Raw genomic sequence first — 12,126 nt, forward strand, 5'->3', positions numbered from 1 at the left:
AAATTTTATGTTATGGATATTTTGCTGCAATAAAAGAAGCTGGTTAAACACACATTTTCAGGACAAACTATTTTCACAATTACCACAAACTATGAACTTTATAACCCGAAGTCTCTTAAGGATCCCATTAAGTCACCATTCTTTGCAGGCCTCAGATGCTTGAAAAGCACCCACAGATCATAACAATAAGAGCAAAATGGGGTTTGCTTATACAGGACCCAATCCGTCACGTGTGGGGCCCTACTACAAAGTGAACACACGGAGTCCTTGTTCAAAATGCAGGAGAAATGTGCCATTAAGGGTACTAAGATATAAAGTGCTTTTCTTGCTTCTGCAATCTCTCTCTCCAGCTGTCATGGTGCTTTTTATCTGCCATTTCGAGCCTCTCTCCGTTAGTTAGAGGCCTGAGGAGGCTACAGTGGGTGAGGGCCGACTCTCACGGGGACCTGGGGCACCACCCCTCAACTCGTCTCACATATGTTCTACCAGCTGCCCAGTGCTGACCAATGTGTCATGTCCCAGCCGGGGACAAGTTCAGCCAGGCACCTCCCTGTCCCACAGGTCCCCTGCACCAACCCACAGCAGTTGGGCAACCCCCAGGGGTCACATGCCTCTGTGCCAAGACTCTGGGTGTCTGGACTGGGAATGGGCAAGAGGTTTGTTCCCATCCAGTGGCCCATCAAATGCCCTGGGGCACTGCCAGCCCAGGGTGGGGACAGAGGCCACCGTGCCTCACCCTGCACTTGTGCCTGACCACAACCCTGCCCATGACTATGCCCAGGCCCACATCCAGGAGAGGAGCAGCAGCAACCACTGAGTGGGAGCAGGGATGGGAAGGCGAGGTGGGCCTGGGCCTCAAGGGCGTGGGGAGCTGGCAGCTGAGAACAGCTATTTCCGACACAGACTCACTTTTGACATGGAACAAAAAATCCTCCAGGCAACTCAGAGCAGAGAAACGGGGTCCTCTCCCCAGCAGCTGCCAGGGAGTGGATGCATGCATCTCAGGAGCCTAGAAAGAACCCAGGCAGGCAGGCACATGGAGGAAGGAAGACCCCCCAGATGGCCTCAGACTTCATAGAGTGACATGCCCGAAGTGACAGAGGAATCACTGGGTTGAGAGGAGAAAACTAGGGAGCAACTCCATCTAGCAGTTTGCCAACCGGCAGTCTGGGGATGCGGAGAAAGAAAAGTAAATTGGATTATTGAAATCTAAAGCGTTGTAAAGGCACATTCCCGAATTTTATGGATTTGAGCAGCTATGAAATTTAAATAAGGAACATCGGTGATGCTCCTTAATCAACCTGGGCTAAACAAGGAGACAAAGAAACAAAGAATAAAAATGACAGCAAAAATTAACCGGGCAAATGGCTAGAAAAAAGAGCTCAGCTGTCAGCGGCTGAGAAGGCTTCCAAATGTCGAGCTCTCACTCCTTTGGGGTTTGTCCCAGGAGGGACGTGTCCTGGGAAGGCACATCTCTTGCAGGATTTGGGGCTCCGGCCTTGGCCACAGCCCTGCTTTCTCTGGCACGTCCACTCCCGGAAAGCACAGCCGTGGCCACCCAGGGCTCACATGGCCATATGGCGACGGCTGTGCTGTCCCTGTCAGGTGCCGGGTAGGGAAGGTGAGTCAAGAGGAGAAGACTGTTCCCGAAATGTATCTGAGCCCACAAACTCACAATGCACTTCAACGTCTAGGGCGAATAACTCTGTCACCGGAAACCCAATAAAATGAGCGCATTCTCTGCTGTTGTGCGTAAAAACTGTGCCTGGAAGACATCTGTGCTATCATCTTCGTGGGGAATTATAATACACATAAAATTGTTTATAGAAGTCTTTCCTCTTTGAATAAAATGTTCGAAGTGAACTAAAGATGGGTACAAAGAAAGAAGGCTGTGTTTTAAAACGCCTTCTTCCCTTTACCACCACAATCAGCCCCCGTCTCTCTGCATCTTTATAGCTTGTGTCTCAGGCAGTGCCTTTTCTGCGGGAGCGATTAGCTTCCCTACGCAGCTGACAGCATCCGCTGCCTGGCTGCACTTCTAATGCAGGGAAGCCCAGACTGCTCATGGAAAGTGAGGCCTTATGTTTTTTCCTTATTTTGAATTTGTAAAATTGTGATGAAAGGAACATCACATAAAATGCACCGTATAACCAGTTTTAAGTGTCCGGTTCAGGGGCATTAAATACAGGGGGCGCCTGGGTGGCTCAGTCGGTTTAAGCATTCGACTTTGGCTCAGGTCATGATCTCACGGCTCAGCTCACGAGTTCGAGCCCTGATTCAGGCTCTGTGCTGACAGCTCAGAGCCTGGAGCCTGCTTCAGATTCTGGGTCTCCCTCTCTTTTTGCCCTTCCCCTGCTCACGCTCTGTCTGTCTCTCTCTCTCTCAAAAATTAATAAACATTTTAAAAATTAAAAAAATATATATTCACACGGTCATGCAACCACCCCCACCATCCATCTCCAAAACTTTTTCATCTTCCCAGACTGAAAGTCTGTTCCCCATTAAACATGAATCCCACACTCCCTCCCCTTGCTCCCCTCCCCCCGCACCCCACCCCCCCAAGGGCCTTCCTGAGCTTCAAGACCATTAGCCTACAGTCAGTGACCCAGGTTCCAAGTGTCTGGTGTCATGAAGCCAATGCCTCTGCAGGCGATGAACTCACCCACGCAGGTTTGGCAGCTGTGATGGCACTCCCCACATTTGATTAGCTCGGAATCAAAGTAGGTGCCCGGCTCACAGTCTGGAATGCAGCTGCCTCGTGCAAAGCTGTTGGAAAAAAAAAAAAAAAAAAAAAAAAAGCCATGTTTTCATATCTCTTTCAAAATTCTAATCAAATTATGATTTGCCCCTGGGGTGCCTGGGTGGCTCAGTCAGTTGAGCGTCCTTTGGTTCAGGTCATGATCTCACAGTTTGTGGGTTCGAGCCCCTCATCGGGCTCTGTGCTGACAGCTCAGAGCCTGGAGCCTGCTTTGGACTCTGTGTCTCCTTCTCTCTGCCCCTCCCCTGCTTACGCTCCCTCTCTATCTCTCAAAAATAAATAAACATAAAAAAAAAATTTTTTAATTATGATTTGCCCTTAATCGCCTTTCATGAAAGGCAAAGGAAGTTGCTCTTTGTGTCACTTGAGGTTCCAAGCTAATGAAAGCAGGAAAAGGAGTCCTGCAGCCAGCTGGAGGGCCCCAGGAAGGGATGCCCTGGCCCTGGGAGCAAAGCCTCTGTGCCCAGGTGGCCAGCAGCCCCAGGCTTCATCCTCAGATCCCTGTGGACTTGGTCCTGTTGCAGGAGGCCAAGTTCTCAGTCTCTCTTGGGCTGTGATGACTTCTTTTCATTGACATTAATCAAACTCAAAACCAAACCTCAAGAGGAGAAATGGAGCAGGTGTAGGTTACCCCTGGTGGCAGGCTGGCTGGCCCAAGCCTTCGGCAAAGTGTTAGCATTTACGATGTGTGAGCTGGGGTGGCAGTGGCAGGACAGATCCCAAAAGCTGGACCCACTGCTGCCTCTGCCTTGCTTGAAACCTTCGGTGCTTCACAATGACCTTGAAATAAAATTCACTCCTGGAGCCTCACATGCCCTGCCTGACGTGGTTCCTGCCTTCCTGTCTCACCTGGTGGGCGCCTGCCCTCACCTCTCTTGCCCATGCAGCCGAGTGTGTGGATTCTAGAGTGGTCTCTGGGGCTGGACTGCCCACTCCAGGATCCTGCCTCTGGCACTTCCTAGCTGTGCAACCCTGACCCCAGGCCAGCCGGCTAACCTCTCTGCACCTGTCTCCTTTCCTGTCCGCTGGGACAATCACGGCTCCCGCATTGTAAGGTTGTTTTGAGGACTCAGTGAGCAAATACTAGTGAATCACTTCAATGGTATCTGGCATACAGGGGTGTGTCTGCTACGGTGATTGCTTCCGCGTGCAAGATTACAGCGTTGGAGGCACATGTTGTAAGCTGTCTGCCACTAGACACATGGAAAGTGTGTCTGCAAGATCCAGAGAATCCTGCGTTTAGTGGGGAGAGGTTGGTGGGTCCGAAAGCCTCTTCTCATCGATGGTGGCTGCCCGCCCAGGGCTCCTCCTCATCATGGCTCCGGGGCCACCGAGACTGGCAGTTAAATCAAGTCTTCGATAACTGATGTTCCCCCTCGAACCCTTCCTGCGTTTATCCCCCTAAAGAGATGGATGGCTGCGCGTCAGCGGCTCGGCTGCTCTCACTGCTTTAACGTGACAGCGATGATTTGAAGCCACAGCTTAAAAGGATATTGGGCAATAAAAGGAAGCTTTCTGTGGATTATGGCTGACGATGTTTTCCGAGTTTTTTGTGTCTCTCTGAATGCTGGTCGTGGCTGGAACCGCTGCATCCGGCTGTGTGGCTTCTGCCTGACAGGCATTTTCTGTCTGTGACACTATTCCTGACCTGAGCAGCTGACCCCCTTTCTCCCACTGGACCCACACGACACAGAAACCAGCTCCCTGGGACTCACCGGTGCTTCCGGGGTGGGAAACAGGCTACAGTGAGTTGGAACCACAGAGCCTCCCCCTGCTCCCGACACCTGCAGTCACCAGCCTGGGGTTTGGGAGCCCAGGTGAAAGGTGCCATCACAGCTGCCCGTCCCAGGCCACCTGCTGTGGCCATCAGCTCAATGCCTCCTTTCCCCTTGGGGACCTACTTCCTTGACCACATCATCCTTTAACTGTTGATCCTGCCTTGTCCACCTAATGGGTTTTAATGACCGCAGGCGTGATGTGTGACTCTGATGGGTCCTGCTTCCTTTTCTTTTCCCAGACTCCTGGGTGCTTGGGCGGTGGGTCCTCTTCTCTCCTGATCTTCTTCTCTCTGAGCTGGCAGAGAAGGGCGGGCTCAGGGGAACCTTATGAAAGCAGCGACATCACGCTCCCTGGGGAAACAGTTTCTCTCCCCAGTGAGTAAATGGGAGCAGTAATATCACGGTCACAGATTGCTGTGAGGATTTAAATGAGGCAATATTGGTGAAAACACCTGGAACAGCGCTTGTTAAAGGTTTTCATCACAACCTACTCCAAAGGCATTCCACCTCTACTGGTGAATTCCAGCCCTGGCTGGAACTGGGTGGAAGGGAGGCTGGGGTGGGGTAGGGGGGCTGCAGACCCTCTGGTACCTCACCATGCACGGGCCGTTCTCACCTGGACCAGCAGCATCTCATCATTTGGGAGCCTGCCCAGAGCTGCTGGACCAGGGTCTGCATTTTTAAAAAAATGCTTTTATTTAGTTGTGAGAGAGAGGGTTGGGGAGGAGGGGCAGAGAGGGAGACAGAATCCCAAGCGGGCTCTGAGCTGTTGGCGAAGAGTCCAATGCAGGGCTCGGTGTCACAAACTGTGAGATCACGACTTGAGCTGAAATCAAGGGTGGGATGCTTAACTGGTTGAGCCACCCAGGAACCCCCAGGATCTGCATTTTAACAAGAATCCTGGGAATTTCCTTGCTCACACTGCAGCAGGGTTGCGGGGGAGGGGGGGGGGGAGCGCTGCTCTCACTGACCCTTCCATTTCTTCCTTAACATGTAGACCCTGGCTCTAGTCCCTAGACTATGGCAACATTCAGAGAAGGTAGTTTCGAATAGAACGTTTCCTAAGCTCTAAACGGTAACTTAGAGGAACAGGTAATATATATTTGCTTTTGCATTAAATGCAATTTAGTTGCAATAAATGGGCTACACAAACATTCCCAAGTATTCTAATAAAAATCCTTAACCCAGTAAAAGGTTTTTAAAGCAGATGTGTACTGAGCTTGGTGGGACAGGGAACACCAGGAATCTAAAGAGCATTCCCAGGCAGCAAGCTCCCAGAGCTGGAAGGAGGTATCTGAGCTGGAAAAGAAGAGAGAGAAGGCAGAGGACAGAGAGGAGGGAGGCTGGGCTTCCCAATGCCCCACCTCCCCTCACGTGGACAGGAGGGACGCTGGGGGAGTAGGTGGTGTTACTGGTGCCTAAAAACAGGAGCTCTGTTAGAATCTCACCTTTCCAGCAGCCAGCCCTGCTTTTTACGGTAGCATCGATTCTTGTGTTTATCAGTTCCCCAGTGCAGCATAAAGGATAGAGATTTTGCCTTGCCTGTCTTCTAACTTTCTATTTTAAACATCAATCTCCAAGTGGAATTCTGATTTCTACAGACTCAGAATCTTCACCCTGAAAGGCTTTGGGCCTCTGCTTTTCGGAAAAAGTTGCCCAAACTTGGTAAACTAAGAAAACGAAAAACAGCATAAACCCTTTGCCGTTCTTCAGTTTTGAAGGGAGGGTTTTACCTGAATCCTTCTTTACAGACAGTACATTTCTCTGGTTCATCAACACACTTCCTACAGCTTGGGTGGCATTTAAGGCAATTTTTCTGACCTGGAGAAAAATGAGGAGAAGAGAAGGAGAAAAATAGATGTGAATCGAATCCGGGCAAAGAGGACTCTGGCATTTCAAAGCAGGGTTGCTGGCATAGCTCGTCACTGGTGTCAGCTTCCAGGAGGGATGATGGAGTGATAAAATAGCCAGGACAGGCCCAGGTGTGGGATCAGAGGCCTCTCACCTCTCCTTTCTGGAGTAAATTAAAGTCCTTACACCATTTCGAGGCTTTGGAGTGGGCCCTTGGCAGAGGAGACATCGTCTGCTTCTGTTTATTTCAACAAGGACTAGAGCCAGTTCCTGGCTGACCAAGCTTGAGATTAATCAGGTGCCAGTCTTTATATATATATATATATATATATATATATACACACATACATATACATATATACATATATATATGTCTATACGTACATATATATATGTATATACGTATAGACATATGTATATGTCTATATATATATATAAGAAAGTGACAGGATGGATCCTGAAGAGGCCTGGGAGCCCTGCTGGTGCCTTCACAGGGGACTTTATTGAAACTTGGCAGTTACGTACAGCAAGACATAAATCTACGATGCCCATCCCACCTCCTGGGGAAACGCTGGGTCTCCATGACTCCCATGTGCTTTTCCCTAAGTTATTATCTGGTCTTTCCCTCTGGCATCTCATCAACGCCACCTGGCGTTGTGCCTGGAAACTAAGGGCTGCTTGCTGCCCTCTGTGCCTCCTCCTCAGGGCCCCGCACGTGGTATTACACACTCACTCAGACACACACACACGCACGCACGCACGCGTGCACGCGTAGCAGCAGCAGGTGTTCAGGGGAGACGCTGGGTCAGTAAGGGTGGCTGATTCTTGTCTTGGAAGCAGGGTGGGGATGAAGGAAACTCCACCCTGAAAGCAGGTCTGGCTGGCAGCCCAAGGGCAGGTGTTTGTAAAGGCTGTGAAACACATCTTGCAAGACTATTTGTTTTTCCTCTAAAGAGATTCTGGTTATTCGATGGCTTTATTTGTCTTTAAAGATTTCCTGGCTCCTTCTCCATAGGAGGAACACTAATGCCATCACAGGCTGGAACAATGAACCCTTCTGCCTGGCAAGGGCCTCTGTGGGAAGGCTTCCACCTGCAAATTGCCAATGTCAAAACAGTAGCTTCTTTGAACTGGAGGACTATCCTCCATCAATTTAACCCAGACCCTGTCTTTTGTCTCTTCTGGGGCAAGGTGAGTTGGTGACACACTGGCATGGGTCACGAGCCCCAGATCCCCCCCACCCATCTGCAAGACCAGGAGAGCACCCCCACTCACTGCTGAGTTCAAGTTCCACCTGTGCCATTACTAGCTGTGAGCATTTTGCCACCTCTCAGCTTTGTTTCCCCATCCTCAAGACCAGGAGAGCACCCCCACCTCTTAGGGGTGTGGTCACTACCTGTAAAATGGGCCACCAAGATTAACCCGTTTCTTCTGGGCCCAATTAACACTGGCCAGTAGGCTCCTCTGGGTTTTTGGAGGACTGAAAACCTTCTGCCCAAACTTGAATCCTGATTTCAGCTCAGCAGTTCTTCTGAGGAGGGGATTTCCCCCAATTTTGACTACCCAGTCCATAAGCTGGTGCTGGATTCCCTGGGAAAATTCTCCCGGGAGAAGGGACCCCAGCCCCGAGCGAGCGGGGGTGGGGGGAGGGGGGAGGGACTGACTCATCACTTCTACGCACACAGACATGCACTTACTTTCATCGGCATAAAATCCGGCAGGACAGAATGTCACACAGGTGTTCATCTCCTGATGGTGATAGAACCCACGGCGGCAGGACAGGCACTGGGTTGGGCTCCTGCCCGAGCAGGTCTCACACCCCTTGTAGCACCGGCGACAGCGTCTCGCCGCTGTGTCCCCAAAGTAGCCTGGAGGGCACGTGTTCACGCATTTCCTGTGGGAGCAGAAGCCACAGAGGGCCTTTGCAACTCAGCCCCGCATGGCCCTTGGAGCCTGCAGCACCGCCAGGTCCTGCTGAGGCAGGATAGCTAGCTGGGGAGCAAATCCCAGCCACCCCTCTGCACCCCCAGCTTAGCAAAACTCTCAGGGAGCCAAGGCCTGGGGGTGAAGGTTAAACCATTAATGCCCATCATCCTGGTGAACACAGCTGAGAGATTCCTAAGTACCCAGGAGAGGATCCAGGACTTGGACAAGAACCCAGGAATCCTTTGTTTCAAAGTCTCAGTGGCACCTGGATGATGGTATTTGACTTTTGGAATTTTGAACTCTGCCAGAAGGTCACCGATGGTGCCCTTTGAGAACTAGACTCACTGGACAGTGCGTAAAGGCACCAGGCTGGCTGCCTGTGTACTGTGCAGGGCACGTGTGGCTGTGTCTGGGAGCTCAAGCACACCAGGAGAGACATGCCCGCAGCCCTGCATGGCTGCACCATTGCTGGGGCCCCTGGTGGCCGCATGTCCACCTTGTGTGGTTGTACCACTGACTGGACACCTGGGGCTGGGAGCTCTCCGGGGGCGGCCCACAGGGCTGACTTTCAGAACAGTGCTGGCCTCTAACATGGCATTTGTCTATAGTTCCCAAGTGGTCGGTCTTGGGATGCTCAGTCTGACCCATCTTTGTTTAACAAAATGGGTAGAAAACAGTTTATAAGCACAGATACCACAATGCCACAGCTTCTGATTTCATGAATTACTTTGTGATGAGGACCAGAAGTTACTAATACGTACAAAATTCCAAAGCAGTAAACCTCAATGTGATTTCCTTTTTGGGGTTTTACATTGATTCATAAGTAGGGTACTAGGCTGCGGGGGGCTGAGACAGCTTGAATCGGGTCACCTTAGCGGTATGCCGAGGAACTCCAGGACATGTGATCAGAAGTCCCAGCCCATTACCTGCTGGTCTTGGCACTCCCCAGGCTGAAGTGGACACAGTTCAAGCACTGGTCTGCATTGGGGCCATCACAGCCTTTGTCACCACACTCCGGATGGCACACACCTTAAAGACACAAGCATTTCCTTTCACCCAGAGAGATGCTTTGTCAATCAAATGCAGTGCCCTCAGACCCTGAGTCAGGTTGTCACAGCCTAGGCAGGTCGGGATTAGCTTCCCTAGAGAGTGGTGGATCTGCTGGGGCTGGACGGCAGGACCTCAGCTGGACAGAGTGCCCACCCCCATGGCAATCTGGCTATGGCTGAGAGCTGAGCCTAGCTCTCAAATGGGGCAGCCTGAGAAGGAAAACAGCCAGCGGTAGGTGGGGACCCAGACCCACAAAAAGACGAGCACTGTGAGATACCAGGAGAGAGGCTGGTGGTGCCTTCTTCGGGGCATTCCTCTGCAACAGGGTCATGATGCTGGCACCAGCCATCTCTCTAGATTTCTGACGTGAAGGACAAAGCAAGGCAATATGGGGCATCAAAGGCATCAGGGAAACTGCTGCCAAGCAGTGAGGATCATGGAAAGGATGGGAGAGACGATTCACTACATGCACTGGTGGGAATAGGATGGATCTGCAAGCCCAGGACCGCTGTATGGTGCTGTCCCGGGGCGGGGCTGAGCTGGGCTGGGCTGTTCCTGGGTGGGGCTGAGCTGGGTGGGGCTGCCCCTGGGTGGGCCTGGTTTGGGCTGGGCCTTTCTCTGCAAACCTTTCTGCTTCCCTCCCTCTCCTCCAAGTCCCCTGCCATCCTCAAATTCTGACTCTGGGGGCCTGTGTGTTGTTAGAAAAGTGTCGGAGAGAAATGTAGGGAGCTCAGTGGACTCTAGCAAGCCTCACTCTTGCAGGTGGTCTGCCCTGCAGGTGGGCCACACAGATGAGCCCAGTTAGAAATGTCTAGTGCCCTCAGGCCGGGGTGGGGCAGGTCCACAGATGTCCCCTTCACCTGGCCTGAAGGACGTGACCACATCATGCTGAAGACCAGCACTATGGTGGGACCGCCTGCCCGCCTCGCCCCTCACCCTCCTACTCGGGGCAATGGTTCCAGAAAACTGCCCCATGTGGGGAGGTGCCTGGTGGGGTATTACAAAGGCTTTGGAGTCTTTAGAAGAAAAAAGCCTTCTGTAAGGTTTGAGTTGTTGGAAAGGGTGGGGAGTGAGTTCAGAAGCAAAGAAGAGGTGATTTGCTGGCCACCAGCATTTCATGGGGATGCAGGCACAGACAAAAGTCCCCATTCTCTGTTGCCCACAATGGGTCTTTGCTGAGGTACACAAAGCCCTCTTCATTCGTCCTTAAAGGGCCTGTGGACCTTCCTAGTGTTAGACTCGGTTTATTTTGCTTCCCTCCCTGAAGGTTTACTGTTGTTGATATTTCCAAAGTTTTCATTGTGGGTCCCACTGTGAACCCCTTTCAAAGCTGAGCTTGTCCCTGGGAATGCACTGGTCTGGGCTGGGGAGGGCTCTGCTGCGGGTAGAGTTCTAGTGCACAGCCTGACATGCACAAAGCTTATCATGGAGGCTACCCTCACCCCGCCCCCTTCCCCAGCTCCAGACTGTCAGGCTATTTTGCAGTCAGTTCTCATTTGATTTGATTCTTCTCCACCTCATTCCAGGCCATTTCCAGATTTCCAAGCAAATCCTTGCTTCCTGGCACATTGTTTTTCAATTACCCACTGTGCAGAAGACACCTATGAGTTTGGCCACTGGGCTCTGACCTTCCACCCAGCCTGTCCCGTGGGGGCCTCAGGATACACCACCATGAGGACCATCTGCCTTCTGTAGTGGTTTCTCCCCAAGGCCAATGGAGGCAGGAGGTCTATCTTACTTGATAAAGTAAACAGTTTCTTCAATCTTAAGGAGGTTTGGGGGGGACAGGGAAGAGACAGACCAATTTCCCTACTCTCTCCCAGCACGGGAGACAGAAGCTTCAAGAGGCTGGATCTAGAATAGGGTGTTTATTGCTATATTCCCAGCACCTAGAAAGGTGTCTGGCATAGGGCAGGTGCCAACTAAATATTTGCTGAGAAGCTGAAGGGTGAGAGAATGGATGAAAGAAATATGGGTGGAAATTGGGAAAGTGCAGGTAACCTCACCATCCACAAACAGAACAGTCTAGGATGTACCAAGAGAGGGATAGCCTTGGGAGAAGGCCTGGTTCATGGCATGTGGACTTCACCTTCCTCCTCCCTCCTGGGGCCTCTCTGTGGTGGAGAGGTTAGTTAATAACCCCAAGGGAGCCCCACGCAAGGCTGGGGTCCACCTAACAGTAACAGCAAAACCCCATCAGGGCATTTGGCTAACCAGCCGTGTCCAGCCCCAGTGAAGAGCGTGGTAAGATATTGTCCAAGGCAGGACGCTTAGATGAGCGTCTGTAAGCACCTCTCCTACAGCTGTCTAGTTGAGTTGTCTCCAAAAGCCCAATGTCAAAATTCGCCTCTCGATGAATTGTTCTTGGATTAAATCTACCTGGTTGGTAGATTTACCACTTATCCTGCTTACTCTATCACTCCTAAGATTGTGTGTGTGTGTGTGTGTGTGTTTTTCTGGTACAGCTGTAACACATTCTCTGGGTAAGCATATGTTATTTTTGTTGCCATTTGTATTTGTTTTTCCTCTTTCCTCAATTAGCATGAAAATTCTTCAAAGACCCACTGCCATCCTGTGTCATTTCCCAAGGTTCCAGATACAAGGGGGAGTGTGATTCATGCACTGACAGTCTGCCAACTCCCACCTACTGGGTGTTAGAATGACACAGGCTTATTTGAAATCTCTACCTTAAATCTTTTGTGGAGAAAATCCAGGATTAAAAAAACAACCCACAAACAGGGGCACCTGGGTGGCTCAGTTGGG

At 51.2% G+C, this 12,126-nt stretch overlaps 1 protein-coding gene across 2 annotated transcripts in view; it reads right to left on the reverse strand.

The window, feature by feature from the left end:
• Positions 1-12,126, reverse strand: part of PCSK6 (proprotein convertase subtilisin/kexin type 6) — a 191,033-nt gene that overhangs the window by 10,626 nt on the left and 168,281 nt on the right. For both annotated transcript variants that reach the window (XM_042941191.1, XM_042941190.1), the window contains 4 exons: positions 9,240-9,342; positions 8,085-8,281; positions 6,270-6,357; positions 2,663-2,766 (listed from right to left, as the gene is read on the reverse strand). In XM_042941191.1, the coding sequence (XP_042797125.1) occupies positions 2,663-2,766; positions 6,270-6,357; positions 8,085-8,281; positions 9,240-9,342 (492 nt within the window). The remainder of the gene's footprint in view (positions 1-2,662; positions 2,767-6,269; positions 6,358-8,084; positions 8,282-9,239; positions 9,343-12,126) is intronic.

Source organism: Panthera leo, chromosome B3 (assembly GCF_018350215.1).
Source record: "Panthera leo isolate Ple1 chromosome B3, P.leo_Ple1_pat1.1, whole genome shotgun sequence".
Classification (NCBI taxonomy): Eukaryota; Metazoa; Chordata; class Mammalia; order Carnivora; family Felidae; genus Panthera; species Panthera leo.